This window comes from Ctenopharyngodon idella, chromosome 10 (genome assembly GCF_019924925.1).
Source record: "Ctenopharyngodon idella isolate HZGC_01 chromosome 10, HZGC01, whole genome shotgun sequence".
NCBI classification, from domain to species: Eukaryota; Metazoa; Chordata; class Actinopteri; order Cypriniformes; family Xenocyprididae; genus Ctenopharyngodon; species Ctenopharyngodon idella.
The window spans coordinates 34,299,856-34,319,748 of NC_067229.1; the positions used below are offsets into that span (position 1 = coordinate 34,299,856).

General features: G+C 37.9%; 1 protein-coding gene across 1 annotated transcript in view; it reads left to right on the forward strand.

Annotated features, from left to right (window-relative positions):
• ltn1 (listerin E3 ubiquitin protein ligase 1) overlaps nucleotides 1-7,419 on the forward strand; it is a 20,994-nt gene extending 13,575 nt beyond the window's left edge. Inside the window, exons 23-30 of the mRNA XM_051908761.1 lie at nucleotides 850-1,087; nucleotides 1,848-1,928; nucleotides 3,236-3,422; nucleotides 3,691-3,862; nucleotides 3,995-4,215; nucleotides 4,304-4,498; nucleotides 5,493-5,660; nucleotides 6,331-7,419. Coding sequence (XP_051764721.1) covers nucleotides 850-1,087; nucleotides 1,848-1,928; nucleotides 3,236-3,422; nucleotides 3,691-3,862; nucleotides 3,995-4,215; nucleotides 4,304-4,498; nucleotides 5,493-5,660; nucleotides 6,331-6,393 — 1,325 coding nt within the window. The 3' untranslated portion in view covers nucleotides 6,394-7,419. The remainder of the gene's footprint in view (nucleotides 1-849; nucleotides 1,088-1,847; nucleotides 1,929-3,235; nucleotides 3,423-3,690; nucleotides 3,863-3,994; nucleotides 4,216-4,303; nucleotides 4,499-5,492; nucleotides 5,661-6,330) is intronic.
• The last annotated feature ends 12,474 nt before the right edge of the window (nucleotides 7,420-19,893 follow it).

The window sequence follows — 19,893 nt, forward strand, 5'->3', positions numbered from 1 at the left end:
TGTCTTCAGTGTCACATGATGCTTAAAAAAAATATGCTGATTTGATGCTCCAAAAACATTTTTTATTATTATTATTATCAATGTTGAAAACGTTTTTTTTCACCATTGATAATAATATGAGAACATATTTTTGTGGAAACTAATATATTTAAAAAAACTTTTGAATTATAGTGTAAATTTAAGTGTTTGAAAAACCATGACTCTGAAAGAACAGAAAAAGATGCAGTTTTTCAGAGAACATTTAACAGCTAAAGCACAGCATGCTATCACTATAAAAAAAAAAAAAATCTGGTAACACTTTAGTTTATGGTCCAATTCTCAGTATTAACTAGTTACTTAATAGCATGCATATTACTAGGATATCGGCCGTTTGTTAGTACTTATAAAGCACATATAAATACCTTATTCTGCATGACCATATTCTACATCCCTTAATCCTACCCAATACCTAAACTTAACAGGCAGAAGTCATAGTTAATAGTTAGTTAATAGTGAGAATTAAAGTGTGACCAAAAATCCTATTAAATTTACGGTAAGAAAAACTGTTATTGTTACTATATGAAAAATATGGTGAATATAGTATATGGTCTTTCTGGTATTACAGGTTGGCATATTGGTGCCTGTATATTTTACAGCCTATAACTGTATATTTCTTTAATGTATATGGTAAGGTAACTTAGAGTTAAACAATTAAGATTTTTATTCAGTAGAATTTTTTGTTTACTTTTATATGAAAATTGCAAACATTTTGTACAGTGTAATTAAAACCCATTTACACTTTTGATATATAATAGACACGTGATGCCTTTTGGTTAACAGACTCCTTGAAATGTCACACTTTTGTCTCAGCGGACTTTACAGAGCCGGATGACCCTTTGTTCCCCCTGCCGGTGTTGAGGGCGGTGGGGGAGGCTCTTACCTACATCCCTGTGGAGCTGCTCACACAGAATAAACTCCCTCCTCGGTTTGTAGCTGACCAGAGGAGCAGTTTGCCGGAGCCCCTCCAGACCCTGCTGAATACCCTCTCGCCCCTGCTGCTCTTCAAAGCCCGCCCGTTACAGCTTGCTGTCTACCACATCCTGCACAAGTACAGACTCTATTACCTTCTTTAACTCTTACTTTACTCCAGCTCCACAATATAGACATTTAAATGTGTCATATAATGGAAGAATTGCTGTTTTAAGTTCAACATAATATGTAGATATACTCTGAAGGCCCTTTCACATGATCCGCTACCATGAGCACATTAACGTATGTCCGAAGTCTGGAAGGTACAGTAGCAAAAACAACCTGGGTCAGTGAGAGGGCATGTTAAACTAAATTACAACTGTTTGTGGTGTAAGAAAACTTGTTTAACATTGTAATTGGACTTTAGGGGGTAAAAAAATAAAATGCTAAGTGCAGAACACCGCATTAAGGAGTCAGCATGTGTCTTACCACCTAGACATTATCTTTGTTTTCTACCTGTTCTGCAGCGTCTGCAGAAACACTATAATGGACTTTCCTGTAAGTTGCTTTGGTGGGAAAGTGTCTGTCGAGAACATAATTGTAAATGTAATTGAAATGAATACTCCAAGGGACGGACAGTTTTTTTTGCATAGCCTTAAGGTCATATTGTACGTAAGAAGTTTAATCCACAATGCGTTCCGCTTTGGCTTTAATTAAATATGCTTCATTGAGAGCACAAGCCTCTGGGAGAGAAACAGTTTTATATTCCACGGGGTTAGCTGAGATCTTCTCTGTGCTGTTGCTGTAATGCTATGTCCATTACAAGCCTTTGAATGAGCCTCAGCGATGACGTCAAGTCGTCTCAGGAGAAATGTGAGTGATGTCTTGGTGTCTTACAGGGTGATGCCTTTGTTGCCAGAGAGTGACAGCGAGAGTGCCAGCGCTAAATCTGAGGACGAAGATGGAGAGGAACCATGCTTGTAAGACACATGAAGATGCTCTTACACACATACACACACATAGACACACACACACGTTGGATTTTCATGTTTCATGGGGACTTTCCATAGACATAATTTTTATACTGTACAAACTGTATATTCTGTCCCCTAACCCCACCCATCATAGAAAACTCTGCATTTTTGCATTTTCAAAAAATATCATTCCGTATGATTTATAAGCTGTTTTCCTCATGGGGATCAAAAAATGTCCCCACAAGGACAAGGATTTTGGATATTGCCATCTTTGTAGCGGACGTTTTGTCCCCATAATAATTTATTTATTTTATATATATATATATATATATATATATTGTTTATTTATTTATTATTTATTTAATTTTTGTATTAACTAAATTGTAAAATATATAAAATAATGCAATAAACATTATCTAATTAACACAACACCCTAATGTACAATAGTAAAAATATTTATATAAAGTATAATCATATCATATGTGTAATGAAGGGTCGGCAGAGCGGGGATCCATTTGCAGCTTTATTAGGAATAGTATATACACAGGTAGACAGGGGCGAAGGCAAGAACATAAACAGGGACAGGCAAGGGTCGAGGCAGGCGGCAGACAAACAGTATCGGGTCACAGGCGGAGATCAGGGCAGGCGGCAAACAAACACAGTCCAGTACACAGGCAAGGTTCAGGGCAGGCAGCAGAGAATCACAACGAATAAACAATCCAACGGAAACCAGGAAACAGTCCACAAGAAAACGCTTAGTAATGATCACCGGGGCAAATCAAGACTTCGCGATGAGTGTGTGTGTATGTGTGGCTTAAATAGTGTGGGTGTGATGAGGTGCAGGTGTGTGCGTAATCAGTCCCAGGAATGGGGGCCTATGGGAAACGTAGTCCGAATGGGAGCAGTCAATATTCAGGTGATTATTGTGGAGTGTGCATGTGATTGGCAGGGAGGATAATGGGAAATGGAGTCCAGGAACTGACAGGAACAGACGGTGATCGTGACAATATGTGATGTAATGCATGGACTTCTGGGAATGTCCTTTTACTGTTTTTCACTGTAAATTTGTTTTTATATAATTATTATTTATTTATTATTTTTTTTTTTTATTTATTGCATTATGTAATAATTTTGTCCTTTTTACCAGTTTCCACTGTAAATATGTTTTTATATAATATTTTTTTATTTATTTTTTGTTTATTGTCTTATGTAATTATTTATTTATCCAAGCTGTCCCTCCGTCCCTCCATCCCCAAGTTTTATTGTTGGACGTGTCCAGCATCTAGGAGACTTACTGTGTGCACTTCCTGCAGGTCTCCTCCGGCAGCGTTGATGAGCATCCTTTCTGCCACAGAAGAGCTACTGGAGAATATTCTAGGTGGCGTGCAAGTGGGCGAGTTTGCAGTGGTGCAGGCCCTCAGTATGGAGCACTGCTGCATTCTGGGATATCTTCTGTCCTGGAAACTCCTATTTACCTTCTTCAAGGCTTCCTCATCTCATGTGAGTAAATTATCAGTCATAATGCTCTGGAAAGCTGTCAGTCATTGCCTCCTCCTTTCTGATACACTTCTAACAGAGACATTCTTAAATGGTCTGTCAGACGTCCATTTCACTGTGACAGAAATATTGAGTCATAATGTCACAGCTTTCATCTCCCCAGCCCTTTCTGATCCTGAGTAAATGTGAAGAAAGGCCACAGTACTTATTTGTAATGCAAGCAAGATAACACGCCTTTTGCATAGTGAAAACGTCTATCTTTGTGTTTCAGCTGCGAGCTCAGTACTCTCTACACTTGAAAAAGACTCGTTCTCTTCATAAGCTTCTGCTCCACCTGTTCCGTCTGATGCCAGAGAACCCATCAGTGCCCGGACAACTAGCTGAACCCTCAAGCAAAGAACCTAAAACCTTCTTCACTGAGAGTTTGTCTCTCTCCCCCCAGAGTATGTTGCAGATCATTAATAACCTGTGGTTCTCACTACCAAACTACTCATCAGTTGACATCCAATGATTTACAACACGTATGCATTTCTCTGATATCTGAGATCATCTCACTATAATTGTGTGTGTTGTAGAAACTGAAGGTCTGCAGTTTGAGGTTCCCCATCTGGCGTGCTCCGTGTACTATGGTGCGCTGAAGGACTTGCCTGCAATGGTGCGTCTGTGGTGGAACAGCCAAGAGAAACGCGTCTTCAGCACGGTGGATAAATTCACTAGCAAGTATGTCAGCGGCGTTTTGTCTGCGCAGGAGATTGCCTCTGTGCAGTCCAGCACCCAGACTTTTGAGAACATGATGGTGAGCCAGGGTGAAAGTTTAGTTCAGGAGAAAGATGTGCTCTGTGCTTTTTTTTTTGCATTGTGATTTGATGTGTTTTGACTCACAGGTGAAAGCACGTTCTGCCACGCGGGAGGTGATCGCTACTTACTCTGTCGACGATATCTTCATAGAGCTGGTGATTCAGCTGCCTCAGAATTATCCCCTTGGGTCTATCTCAGTGGAGAGTGGGCGGAGAGTGGGTGTGTCCGTTCAGCAGTGGCGCAATTGGATGCTTCAGCTCAGCACGTACCTCACACACCAGGTACAGAAAGTATAAATGTTCTCTGGCTAAACCTTTTAAGAAAACTGTAATAACATTCAGTTTAATAAAAAATAAACATTTATAGACTACTGTTATTAAAAATAGTGATTAAAAATAGTAATATTTTGAAATATTATTACAATTTAAAATAACTATTTTCTCTTTTAATGTACTTGTAAAATGTAATGTATTCCTGTGATGCAAAGCTGAATTTTCGGCATCATTACTCCAGTCTTCAGTGTCACATAGTCCTTCAGAAATCATTCTAATATGCTGATTTGCTGCTCAAGAAACATTTCTTATTATGTTTATGCTGCTGAATATTTTTGTGGAAACTGTACATTTTTGTACATCTTGCAGATTTTCAGTATTCTTTGAATAGAAAGTTCAAAACCAGCATTTATTTGAAAGAAAAATGTAATTTAAATTTAAATCAATTTAATGCATCCTTGCTGAATAAATATTATTAATTTCTTAAATTCGTAATGACACCAAACATTTGAACATGGACATATTAAAGAATTGAGAAACATTTTGCGAAAATAAATCAAGATTATTAATATTATCTCAGAATATTGTATTTTTCATGCAAAATTACACTTTCAGTTTCCTAATTTTACAGCTTGATTCTGAAAATCTTGTTAAAAAAAAAAAAAAAAAAAAAAAAAAAAACTGGCACTAAAACAGTGTCATACTTCAAAGCAGTGCTGTAACAGGGAAGCTAAAATAGTTAAAAGTATTTTGACAACTAAAAGTGTTTGGACAACTAAGCCACATATTTTTTTTAATTTTTAATTTTTTTTTTAATTTGTCTAGAAGTGTCCAAATACTTTTTGAAGCCACTGTAAATGTTGCCTCATCTTTTTAGGTTGTAATTGGCCCAGTTGGACTGGTTTATTAGAATAACAGTAATACCCTGAGTGATTTTTGCTTAATATATGAAAAATAACTGAAAATGCCCAAACTAATTTAGATGATGTGTTGTGTTTGGTAGAATGGCAGTATTTTGGAGGGTCTGTCGCTGTGGAAGAACAATGTTGACAAGCGTTTTGAGGGGGTGGAGGACTGTATGATCTGCTTCTCTGTCATTCATGGATCCAATTACTCGCTGCCAAAGAAAGCTTGCCGTACCTGCAAAAAGAAGTTCCACTCTGCCTGTCTGGTGAGTGCCGCATACACCATCTCTTGCTCTTCTATTATAGTTATTTTTAGATGAATGTTTTTTTTAAACACTGACCCCTGGTTTCACAGACAAGGCTTAAGCCTAGTCCCAGACTAAAATGCATGTTTGAGCTGTTTTTAACTGAAAGCAACTTGTATCTTATGTCAGTGGCATTGTTTTGTCTCAAGAAGCACACCAGTAATGTTTTTTTCGAAGGCATGTTTATAAAAGCTTCTTAAATGTCCTAATTGAACTAAAGGCTAATCCTGGTAATCCTTTACAAATATACAAATTTACATTATTATCTATAATATTTGCAGGTTAAAGTCAACATGAAACCCGTTTTGCTTCTGTAATCTGATGTATTTCTGAGTTGAACAGGAATTTCAGAGAGTAAACGGTCTCAATTTTGTTCTTAAAAATGTTTAAAAAAAATGTTCTTCTTGGTAGTGTGACTGCAATCCTTTCATATCAGAGGTTTAAAACCCTAATAGGTCACCAGTGCACTTGGAATTGAATCATTTCTCCTCTGTAGTGAAGTTCTCAATCTGTCTCCATTTATTACTCCATTTCTGCGGATATTTCAGAATCAGCAAAATGTGCCTTGAATGTTCTCCAGAGCTTCTCGTTCCTCACTGACTGATTGTTTCCATTTTCTTTCATTCCACAGTATAAATGGTTCACATCTAGCAACAAATCCACGTGTCCTCTGTGCAGAGAGATGTTCTTCTAAGCTCTGTCTCCATGGACACAAATAATAGGTGAATGACGTCCTTGGCGAACAGCTGACTCAGAAAGAAATGTTCTTTTCGTTTGTTTGTACATATGATTTTTGCAGTGCTGCAAAATACTGTGGCCTTTTAGTTCTTGACTCTGAAGACGCACCCAACAACATCCATCACAAACAACGAAGTGAATGAACAAACGGTTGGAATTCCAGAAAACAAAGTGCCGGACTGAATTAAAGACAGTTGGATAGGACAATAAAGGATGAACAAATGCATTTATGGTCTTAAAGGAAAAGTTCACTCAAAAATTGACATTTTGTCATTATTTACTCATCCTCCTGTCATTCCAAACCCGTTCATGTTATTTTTTTCTGTGGAACACAGAATTTTGAAGGATCTTGAAGGATCTTGACGCTTTTCTCCACAACACATCTGTCAAGCTCCAAAAAAGAACATCATAAAATAGTCGTTATTGAATTATGTGCTATATTTAATAATCATATGATAGCTTTGTGAAAGGAATGGCCCAAAATTTAGGTTGTTATTCTCTGAAATATATATATATAATTTTTTTTTTTTTCTTTTTTTCTTTTTTTTTTTTTTACACATGAATTTGGAATGACCTAGGTAAATAATCTCAAAATATTTTTAAATATTCTTTTTTTTTTTTTTTGGTTCTCTTTAAATTCAAATTAAATGTCCTAGGTGAGAAGATGGTTTTTCACAAATCTGGTTACATAAGTTTGTCATTCATTTGTAGTTCATCTAGTGAAATCAAACTGTCCATAGCTTCTACTAATGTGGAAAACTATGTATTTTGCTCTGGTAAATGTGGGACCATATGGATGAGCTGTGTAGAAATAATGGACAGAGTTTTGGCTTTTAATCTTAGCTTAATGATATTTTGTACAATGACACATAATGCTGTATGCAGCAGAAATTTCTGTTTTCTTTGATCTTTAGTTGACACAGGTTGTGTAACATGACACACAATCTGTGGTCCTGAAATACAGATGTTTATCATACTTTCAGCCTTACTGTTTATCGTACGTCATTTTACGTAATCTGCTTCTGTCAGTCACTCTGTCACATTATCTGTGCGTGTGTCTGTTCCTCAGAGTCATGGTACATTATCTATTGAAGCTCTTGGGATAGCTGCAGTTTGCATTTATGCAGGGAAGACATGCATTGAAGAATAATTTCAGAGGCAAAAAAGGTTGGTGATCAAAGCACATCTAAATCCATCTGTTGCTCGGCTATTAATATTTAATAGAGGTTCCCACTGAAGAGCCACATGTATTGCATGATGCAGAACACTGCCTGAAACAAATATGAACAAAACCATGTGTCTCCTCTAGCCATGTTTAAATTTTAACTCGTTCATGTTATTGAAGCTTCTGTAAGTATATGACAAGCAGGACAGGAAATGCCTTTGATCTTCAATCCCATATGGTTGTGGATTTCCTCAACACAACCAGTGTGACCAAGCGGTTTACACATTATGTTGTCAAACCACCACATGACTTTTTACTGGCATATTTTGCATTGCAGATTAGGAGTTTTGTTATAACAGTCTTTGTCTTTGTTATATTACTCTGTAATTGCATTGCAATAATCAATATGTGCATATATACATATATAGATTACTGCAATGTAATTACAGTGTAATATGTGTGTATATGTATATATGTATGTGTATATATATATCCATGTACATAACAATAACACAAGTATGTATGTCTCAAATGCAAAGCCTGCACTGTAGCTGCTATCAGTCTTCCTTATTTTGTATTGTTGCCTGCATCTGTTGCCCTATAAGCCGTGACTGAGGCTTTTCTCCTGAGAGAGGATGGAGCAGAGGTCCCCCAAAACCAGAAAGAAAAGATCATTTTCTGTTGCATGAGGAGGAAGCTAATGCTTCTGGGTGCAGAGAGGAAGGATTTAGAGCTCTCGGGGAGATTTAGCTGCCTTATCTATGATAAAAATCAATAGCGGTAAAGACTACAATGAGCACTGGAGAGACGGGATTGTCGGAAGGCTCAGGATATATTACGCGAGGAAACGCATACGTTTTTGTCCCTCTTTTGTGGTAATAGGACTGCCTTAATGGTTAACGACGTGTCAGAGAGAAGTCAGTGGGAAAAAAAAAAGATTGAATGAGAGAAAGAAGTGAAAAGGTCAACATTCTAGAATTTGCGGAGAAAGTTTCGCAGAGTTCACACATATAATGAGCACTGTCACAACAACCTCTCCTGATTTCCTCTCGCAAAAGCCTTCTGTTGGATTTATTAGGCCCAGGTTGCCAGTAGCAATTTCAGTCTTACTGTAAAATGCTAACACTGTAGCTGCTAGTTCTTGGAAACTGGACCAATTAGACGGCAGCTGTTGGCGCCAAAATGGCAGTGGTTATCAGGTCTCAGGTCTGTCTCATTGGCATTTGAGTCATTTATTGTTGTAATGGAGGCTTTGATTCCATTACACGCTTGTTTGGAAGTCATTAGGTAATTAAACATGACAGATGTATTCACAGATGTGGTCTGAGACGATGTTATGTTTTAGGCCCTTGATGGTTTATAAGCTTCAAGCGTTGAACTCACTGTTGATATTTCCACAAGGCAGCTATGGATTAATGTGAACCACTAGGTGGCAGCATTGGATGGTGTCAATGTAAGTTTGTTTGGAATTTGATGCTTTTTTAAAATCCTTTTTCAGAGATGTTTTATTCAATTCACTCAGTGTCAAGAGAGGGTTATTGCTCTAAAAATGGTCTAAGCAAAGCCATCAGCGAAATTTAATTCATTATATCCCCAGAGCCATAGATAGATAGATAGACAGATAGACGGACAGACAAATAGATGTGATTTTGTTACGCTGACATTATATCTGAATGTGGACTGAACACACTCAGGTTCATATTGTTCCTTAGTGTTGCACTATGGATCAACAAACTCACTTTGTTAAAGCCACAAAGTCTCAGAAAATTCTCTTTCTTCAGGATATTCTTATAATCTTAATGCAATCAGTGTTCTTCCTGCCTTTTCATATTATGTGTGTGTGTGTCTGAGTTACAGAAAGCGTAGGCAGGGCCAGAGCTGCATGTTCAATTTTCAGCATAATGCTGCTGCAAGAACTAGTGCGCAGGGCCTAGTTAATATTCAGTCCATCCTGACCCATTTGAGGACTGCTGGTACTTCCAGAGTTGTCACGCCTCAGTTCAGTGCTGTAGGCTTCTTTTCAGCTCTCTAAATAGCAGCATGTCACTGCTGCTCTGCCAGCACAATGAAACCAGGCCAGCTCTCCTCCGCCTTCTTTCCACTTTCATTATTGCCATTAAAGTAGCCAATTTGCATGGCCAGTGGTTTGGCTGACCCCTAGTGGAGACCGGCTCTGCTGTTCTGGCTTTCCTTTGTTTTGTTTTTTTGTCTAGTTCCACACTTGGCTATATTAGAAAATGCCCTTGTATGACGAGGAGGTAATTTTTCCACTCCCAAATGTTGGTTTTTTTTTTTTTTTTTTTTTTCCCTACCCACTGGCAGGGGAGGATTTATCCAATATCATTTAGGAGTTTGGCTATTGACAAGAATTAGCCACTTGGAAAATGTTCACTTTGCACTAAATTGAGTAACTGATTTTTAAAAAAATTAGCAAATCGTGTGTGTGTGTGTGTGTGTATATATATATATATATATATATATATATATATATATATATATATATATATATATATATATATGATAAGACAAACAATACAATTAAGAAGACAATTATTAAACAAAAATATTTTGAAATAACAAACTGCATTTTACTGCTGAATCCATCCACTGCCAATTTCTCAATGATCAGACCAATTTGGCCAGTTTTGCAACACTTTCAAACTGAAATGTTGGAGTGGTGTGTAAAAGCGTGTTCAGTTTTATCTGAAACAGATTAACTTGAATCTTGCAATGTTTAATTGCGCTGGTTGTTGTACATAAATTTTGTGACACTAAAAGGTTAAAGCTCTGTCATGTTTGAAAATTGAAAAGTACTACCTACACTAAACCTGACCCTATAACCGATAGTATTAACAAAATCAAACCAGAGATAAAAAGCATTTTCGGAAGCAACCATGTAATTTCAGCTTGCTTATTAGTCTTTGAGCTCTTTTATCCTGTCTCACGGGATTCAAACCCGAGCGCTCTGCATCGCAAGTGCAATGTGGTTCCAGGTGAGAGGCCGAATAAATTTGTGTTAGTAGTGGTAAAAGTGTTTTGAAGTCATAACATAGTGTTGTACAATGAAAATAAATCCTTATTATTTGATGATTTGCCTCTGAAATCATAAAAGAAGGATCATGAAAAAAGGAATGAAAGTTGTCGATGTTTCACTAACATCGACATTTCAGCTAGAAACTGTTTATGTGCAGTACATTTTGCCTACGTTGAGTCTTTTCGGCTGTATTTCCATATTGTTTTCCAACCCACCTTAACTGTGATACTTCACTCCATGTCTTATTGCTTTATTACAGTTGTCTTTAAACTAACTCAGCCCTCATTGCAGACATCTTTTTCAGTACATGCAGCCCATCTCCTTTCTTCTGACTGGAGGGTGGGAGAAAACAGGGTGGAGAGGCTGCGATATGTACCCAGATGGCTTCTCACTGTGGCTGTAGGCCGACTCCCATGTGCCACACTCTTTAATCTCCCTCAGCTGTGAAGCCGGGATATCTAAATTAGAGAGGAGAGGAGAGAGGAGCTGCCATTCTCCATGCTTCAGGTTGTTTATTTGCCGTGACTGGGCTGCAGAGGTAGAACAAATGGAGAGCCCAGGGAGAGGCTTAGGACTGCGACTCAGCTAAGAGCCTTTTAAGAGAGGGGCCATTAACGCCAGTCCTCCGCTACACCAGCTCGAATGGCCCGCCACATGAAGGAACGGCCACGGGCGGGAGAGGATAGGCTGTAACAATGCATCTGAGGCAAATGCATCATTACTTACCCTAGCGGATTTGTAAACAGAAAACCGGCCCCAGACCGACCATGGTCCCCTTATTCGAACCTCTATTCATTACAAGCAGAACGTCGGTGCTGCTCGCCTTTCAGTGGGTGAGGACGACCTCTGCCCGTATCATCCGTTGTTTGTGTTGAGCCGGGCTGTTGTTTACGGAAAGCGTAGTCTGTTTATGGGAGTATGCTAATGAGGTCATAGCCTCTAGGTCTTGAGATCAGAGAGGCTCAGCATGGAGCAGGAGCCCGAGGCGGCCGCCTCACGGGGAGCTGAAGGGAGAGAGTGTCTTACATGACAGTAATGCTGAAAACAATTTTTATAAGGCCCTGTTTATGACATGCTCGGTGGCAGAAAGGCTGTTTGCTGTCGAGACGGTTGGAGTACGTATCTTATGAGATGCTACAATCAAAGATAGCGAGATGGCAGGGGTGGGGGATGGTTTTTTATTATGAAATGAGAATTATTAGGGTAATCTAAGTAACTTTGTTTTTGTTCTGTACCATTAAGCAAATCCTAATTGCCAATTACCTTGATTTATAATCTAAAACGCTCCTCAAGAGTTCATTTAATGGCGCATTGGTAATTGAACATGGAAATTGCTTTCTTAAAAAAAGAATGAGGTGTCTTTTTGGTTTGGCACATTTTTGTTGGTGTTAAACACCCAGAAATAAGAAGTCAAAATAGATTCTGGTGGATTTATTAAAGGGTTAGTTCACCCCAAAATGAAAATTATGTCATTAATTACTCACCCTCTAGTCGTTCCAAACTTGTAAGACTTTTGTTCATCTTCGGAACACAACTGAAGATCTTTTTGATGAAATCTGAGAGATGTCTGTCCCTCCATTAACTGCCTTTGCAACTACCACTTTGACACTTTTGTGTTCCGAAGATGAACAAAAGTCTTACAGGTTTAGAACGGCATGAGGGCGAGTAATTAATGACAGAATTTTCATTTTGGGGTGACCTAACCCTTTAAGGTTATGTTTTACACGGGTGAATAATAATGTCTTTTTAGAGCAAACTGAAATCTCTTGAATTGCCAAACTTAACTGAACTTGAATACAATTAAACCATCATTAAATACAAAAAAAAAAAAAAAAAAAAAACCTCCTGTATGATGATAGTTTGAGGTTGGTTTCATCTTTCTATATATATATATATATATATATAAAAAAATCTTATGTCTCTCTTCAAGGGTAGAACTAGTGGGGAAAAATGTAATAAGGCTTTGCAGTTTTTACGACTTGAAAGTGGATGTCTCACTTATAGATTCTAACAAGGTCACAGTTGTCAACAAGTGGCAAGGCCGTGGAGTGATATACTGTGGCCTAAAGCAAACAACATTTCTCATCCTATTGGAATGCTTAGTGTACGAGCGGCCCAGGAAATCTGGACGCCCATCGCTGGGTCGAGATCCAAGGTGCTCCGAGCTCTGTCACAGGCCAACTCATTCTGCTGATATATGACTGGCTCAAAAACAACCTTCAAGCTGTAAGATATCCAACTATTTCTCTCTCTCAATGCCTCTTTTCATCACTTTTTAGTGAATAGTCTGTTAAAAAACACATTTGGGGAAATATGCCATGCTTTTCCTTGTCTAAACAAAAGGAATAAAAAATTGAAGTCTTTACTGATCCCACCCTTCAATTTGTTTTGGTATTTATGTATATTTTTTATTTATATGTAACTTGTAAGTTATATGCAATAGGTTTTTTTTTTTTTTTTTTTTTTTACCTGACATGTATTTATTGAAGTGATGCAATTAGTAAAAAGTCCATGGAGGACCTGCATACTTTGGCACACACCTGAACATGGAATCTCAACAGTTGTTTCCTTGCCCAGGTATGTCCCTCTCCCCAGGTCCTAATTAGTTTTAACGGAAAGCCATTATGCCATGGCAGCGTGGACACACCTGCAGGTGGTTGCAACCTCACTCTAATTGAAAAACAGTAATTAAAACCCCAGGTAGCTGGCCTCTGTGTTCACCAAGAAAGCCAGAGTGACACAAAAAGTTGTGAAGTTGGCAGGAAGAGTGTCGCAAGTCGCTTCATGAAAAAGAAACCTGTGCATAAAAGCCCCACTTTCATAGCCAGTCTGATATTACTTTGGGTAATTGTCCTCAGCTCAGGAAACCTGCCTGTTTTCAGAGTAAGAGATCAGATGGAGGACGAAGTGGTAACTTCGAGATTGATAGAAGCCAGACAGGCACAAGACTCTACCGAATGAGAAAGTGTCAGTCAGCCAGTTTATTGGTAGTCATTATTGAAAAGGGAGTCGCTCTTCTGCATTGATTTACAGTTGACACTAGCACATCAACTCTAGTCACTTCCTGCCTAGCAGGGTATCAGCTGCTATGAGAATTCATGGTTTTGCAGCTAATGTTTCACGTCTCTCGTGGCTGAAGTGATGAGGTCTGGACCATCTGATCACATTGTGCTTTCTTTAGTTGTGTGTTGTCAGTGGCAGACACGGTTCTCACATGGCTGTGCTGTCAAGCATCTAAAGTCTAAACCTCAGGGACTGGGCCCTAAATTCACAGCCCATATGGTGTGAACGAAATAAATAATTTGCTCAGTGGAGTGAAAAAGTATCATCGAAGCAATCTGTTGTTATTAAAGTGTGAGCACAGGGTTGAACAGGTATTGTTGTCACCTTTTAGAACTGTTTGGAGCTATTGAACAAAACATGATGTGCTTATTTCACATTTGACATCTAATTGCTAGAGCCAGAGGGTGAACTGAAACAATGAACAACACACTGAAATGATGCAATGACTGGTTCTCTCAGATCTTTCATTGGTGGCCAGACCAATCACAGCCAATCGAATTCTGCTCCTTTGACTCTAAAGGCCCGTTCACACGAAGAATGATCACTATGAAGATAACTATAACGATAATATAATTGCGTCCACACCAACAAACAATAACGGTCTGTTTATTCTAAGCTCACGTGCTGCGGTTTCAAAGTGTGTACAACATGTTTTTGCTGTTCTTGTTGCATTTACAAGGCTTTAACCAGCAGATGTCCTCAGCATGCTATGTTTCGAGTGAATAGCTAAGTGTAATCAATCTAATCTAATAGTGAATTTAGCTGACAAAGTCAATATATTGGGAAAACAAAACAAAAACAACGTCAGTCTTTTTCTCTGCAACTTCAAAGGAAAAATGTTGTCGAAACTAGCGCTGGATACCTGAGGTAATTTTATTTTACACTGTTTGCTAGCCTGGCATAATGATCTCATCATTAATACTTCTCACCATTTATTCCGAGGGTATGACTGATTGTTTTCCATACGTGTATATCCATTTTTTTTTTAAAGTAGTCTTGAAAAGGGGGTTTGAATTGTCAAACACTGGTGGCTTTTTCTGGACCTTGGTGATTAACTTCTCCGCAATGTTGTCTGCCATTTTAAAATTCGTGAGCCCTTAAATTAGAATGGATTCTGATTGGCTGTCAGTGTTTTATCGTTCAACAGCTGAAAAAAAAAATGGTTCTGAAAATGATCCCAACAATATAGTTCCTCTATATCATTATAGCTGTGGTGTGGACAGTGCTATTCTTTTATACTTAGAATGACTTTTAGAGCTATATCTTTATCGTTATCTTTATAGTTATTTTTCTCGGTGTGAAAGGCTGCACTTAAGTCCAATTTTTTATGCCCTTCCATTGCTAACTTCCCTCAGTCCAGTTCACTTGGATGTATGTCATTGCTTACGTTGCATGAGTGCCCACTACTGGCAGAACCCTTGAAATGGGTTTAAATGGAATGTCCTAAGCCCTTGATCACTTGGATTCGCTATGGAGCTGATTTATTACAATATTGGTAACACTTTAGTATAGGGAACATGTATTCACTATTAATTACGACTTTTCCTTCAATAAACGCCTAATTTACTGCTTATTAATAGTAAGTTAGTTGTTAAGTTTAGATATTGGGTAGGATTAGGAATGTAGAATAAGGTCATGCAGAATGCATGCATAATATGTACTTAATAATTACTAATAAACAGCCAATATTCTAGTAAAATGCATGCTAATAAGCAACTAGTTAAAAGACCCTAAAATAAAGTGTTACCACAATATTTTTCCCTTATGAATTTGTTTTACACACCATTTTATAGGCCTGTATGTATAGGCTTTTGGAGAAAATATAAAAAAAATTACACAAACGAAAATGATAACAATACAAGAAAATATAACTGTTTAAAAAACAGTCAACTACAAGTATTATGCAGTTAAATGTTAAAATAACTCTGATATCATACACTGCAGTTGTGTGGGGTGGGGCTAAATTAAGCGTGACCTGCTGTGACATCACAGGCTTGTTGCATTGTGGTCTATGGATCTGCCTGAAGATATACATACATATTGAGTAGAAATTGAGGGGTCAAAATCGAGGGGTCGAGGGTCTGTCCAAATAAACTTCCCTCGTCCATGCACTTGATGAAGTTGAACGCACTTCAAAATGTCGGTGGGGACGTGGGACGTGCTTAGGGAAGTTTGGGAGTGTATGTCTAAAAGGGGAGTTAAATGCAGCCTATAACAGAGAGTTCTGTCAGGACCACTATCGCAGATGATTGACAATTAGCATACAGTTTGGACTGGCGGTATGGTTCTGTTCTAAGCAAGAACTCCCTGTTCATCCATGCAGCCTAAGAGCAGGGAGCGCGGCGATAACCCCCCCCCAAACAAAACCATATGCCGACATCCCCTAACCGCAAACTGACATCGAAAAATCTGAGGGTTTTTTTGGCCTATACCCAGATATGGATATAATACAGGCCCTGATGCTGGAAAAAGTAAGACAGGCATGAATAGGACACTTCAGAAATGAGCAGCATGTCTCTCTGAAATAGCAGAGACTGGGGTGCTCTTATGTTACAATCAGCTGAGAAGAGCAGCATGCCCCTATAAATGCAGTTACCTTAATGTTTGGATGCAGCCTTTTAAATGACTGTATCCCATAATGCAATGTGTTCAATCTGACCTTCCATTTCTTATGTGTTGAATTAATCACTGTTTTACAAGATTCTATTCTCTTTTCCTTAATGGCTGATCAAAAACAGCACATTATTGTGATAACTTTTGTTATAACTGTTGTGATAACCCTCTTAAACAGTTAGCTCTATGCTAAGCTAGTAGACTAACTTCTAATTGAAAGATAACAGACACATGCATAAAGGAAAGGAATGTTTAATTTGACAGTTTAGCTTTGATAATATAATGTGACAGGTAATTTAAAAGTTATTAATTATTGTATTGTCATGGATAAGAATAAATACATCAGTGACTTTCTAACATTTGTAGTAAGGCACCCGATAGAGTACCCATAAAAAACTGTATCAGCAAATGAAATGGCTTGTGTTATGAGAATAGGATCTTGCATTACATCTGAAGTAATATTATCTTTTTCAAAACGTCCTTGGCATTACTGTTTGAAAATAATATTAGTTATGCGTAATTTCACATACCATTTATTTTATAAGCAGTATTTTGTCAATATTTCTGGAGCCAAAAATAAAAGATTTACCTGAAATAACTGATACAACGTTTTAATCTTATATTTTTGGCACAACGTTAAATATTATTATTATTATTAATTAATATTAATTAATTATAATAAAAGTAACTCACCAGTCATTTTTGACACCAAAATATTTACAAAATATCAAAAATAAAATGCCAAAAATAAAAGATTTACCTGAAATACCTGATACAGCTTTTTAATCTTTTATTTTTTGGCACATTTCACACAGGTGTAGTTATTTATTTTTGTAGGAAAACGGGTCCAGTATTTTTTTTGTCCTGCCCCTGTGGTGATCTCATTTATCTGTGAGAGAAAGATGTTTTTAATAAAAGTCCTACCGGTTTCCTGAACTCTCTTGCACCGTTTGAGTTCCCGGTTCCCCTTTCTGCGAAGCCCTCTGAGCAGTAATGCTACCGTTGACAGGTGATTTACAGAGACTGTTTCCAGAAAGCAGGATTAAGTAAGGACACATATTCAGCTGCCGGACACAGATAGCAGCCTCTGCTGTGTTTATGGATTCTGCTTAAGCAGTGGCTCAGGAATAGTCAGAGACTCTCAGCTTCACAAGTGCACAAACACAGCACTGAAGTGTAAGCCATCATGTCCTGCTGTGTTACACAGAAATAAAAGGTCTCTGTGTGCCACAGATTACAGAATTCAGAACGAGCTGGGAAGTGTTATGGAAAGGGATGAGAAGTGTAAGGAGTTTAACAATTCTGGTTCCAATTCAGATCCCTAAACAACTCTAGTTTGTTAATGAATACATTAATGATTCTTTTAGAACTTTTGGGAAAGAAATGGAAAGGACACTATCTTTTCAACTTCACCTGACCCATAACAAGCACCTTTGTTGGTGTAACCTAATATAGACACATTGGTTCAGCGACGTTAAATATTATTATTCATTATCATTAATTAATAATTAAGGTAACTCGCCAGACATAAGTTGTTAGTCTTTTATTTTTGCCACCAGAATATTTACAAAATGCTGCCTACTATGTAAAAATTGTATGTAAAATTATGCATTGTACAATGGCACACATTTCAGTACTACCAAGAGCTTTTTGTAAAAGATGTTAAAAAAAATAATAATAATTTAATGATTCAGATTCTGGTTCTGGTTCAATTTAATATTAAAATCGGTATCGGGTCAAAAAAATACTATTGGCGCATCCCTAGTCATTGCGTCACTGCAGCTGCTATGGAGGGGCAAACCTGTAAAAACAATGAATAAATAATTAAATATATGAAGAAATGTAAAAAAAAAAAAATATATATATATATAATTATGTATAATTGTATTTATTTATTTATTCATTCATGTATTCATTCATTTATTTATTTCCACATTTATTTATTTATACATTTCTTTGTCTGTATGCTAATGAGGAGGGTGTGTTTTCACCTCGGACATCAGCAATCGAGCTCAGAGTGGCAGTGCTGAAGCTTTGAGGCCGCAGTGACACCTTGTGGTGTGACTAAACAAAACGCAAGATGTTTGCCTTTGCAAGTCGTCACACAGGGAATGAAAGACTTAGAGAAAATCTTATATCACGATTTAAGTCATTTAATATCACCCTACCTGTAGGCTAGGGTTACCATCTTTATTCCGGACATGGCAGAAAAACATCGCCCGGTCAGGATTTCTTAATCGTCTTGGCACACATGAACAGAAGCAGCTTCCTTCGACAAATCTGATAAGTTGACACAGAAACGTGTGAAATGATCCACTATTAATCACATTAAATGTAAATGTGCTGGATGGGGCTCATAAGAGCTTGCGTTTATTGTCGATGAGACTGACATACCAGCTCACGCGGAGAGAAATCAGCGCACATTTCGCTGAAATCTATGCAAGCATATTGATCAATGCGTTTGAAATGCGGCTGCTGAACTGATCACATCTACAATTACTTAAACATAGATTCACAGTTACATTTTAGACATGTTGCACTACAGTGATTTACTTGGCCGGTAGGTCACTAGACTGTTGAAGTGATGTGGCAACCTTTACAACTTTTAGATTGCATATTTAATAAGGTTTGAGTAAAATTCCCCTGGAGCTCAATTTATAGTGGGAAATAGCATCTAATAGAAAAGTTTGTGTCTGTTGCTGTCAACATTGTTTTTGGAAGTTACATTAAAAATGCAGTTGGCTCAGAAATCTGAGGGGGCACGACAGGTGCTGTTTGAATGGGCATGATGCTTCTGTGTACGGATCTACAATGCATAGTGTGAGATGTGTGTCTCACTAGCTGTGTTTACATGAGCACCTTTTGTTTGATTTAATCCTGAATAATTCCAATTGATGACTTATGATTTATCAGTAGGCTATCTAAGAGCAGCATTGCCAAAGGTTTTGGGACGCCTGCCTTTACATGCACATGAACTTTAATGACATCCCATTCTTAATTGATAGGGTTTAATATGGAGTTGGCCCACCCTTTGCAGCTATAACAGCTTCAAATCTTCTGGGAAGGATTTCCACAAGGTTTAGGAGTGTGTTTATGGGAATTTTCGTGTAGTAAGAGAGAAACAACTGCACACTCACTGAAGCAAAAAGACTGATTTAATATACCAACGTTGGTATATTAAATCAGTCTTTTTGCTTCAGTGAGTGTGCAGTTGTTTCTCTTTTACTACACTGCAATTTTTCTCAACTAGCACCTCTTCAGGTGTGCGTTTGCTATTTCATATTCACTCTATGGTAATTTTTGACCATCCTTCTAGAAGCGCAGGGGGGGTTGTGAGGTCAGGCAGTGATGTTGGATGAGAAGGCCTGGCTCGCAGTCTCCGCTCGAATTCATCCCAAAGGTGTTGAGGTCAGGACTCTGTGCAGGCCAGTCAAGTTCCTCCATACCAAACTCACTCATCCATGTCTTTATGGACCTTGCTTTGTGCACTGATGCGCAGTCATGTTGGAACAGGAAAGAGCCATCCCCAAACTGTTCCCACAAAGTTGGGAGAATGAAATTGTCCAAAATATCTTGGTATG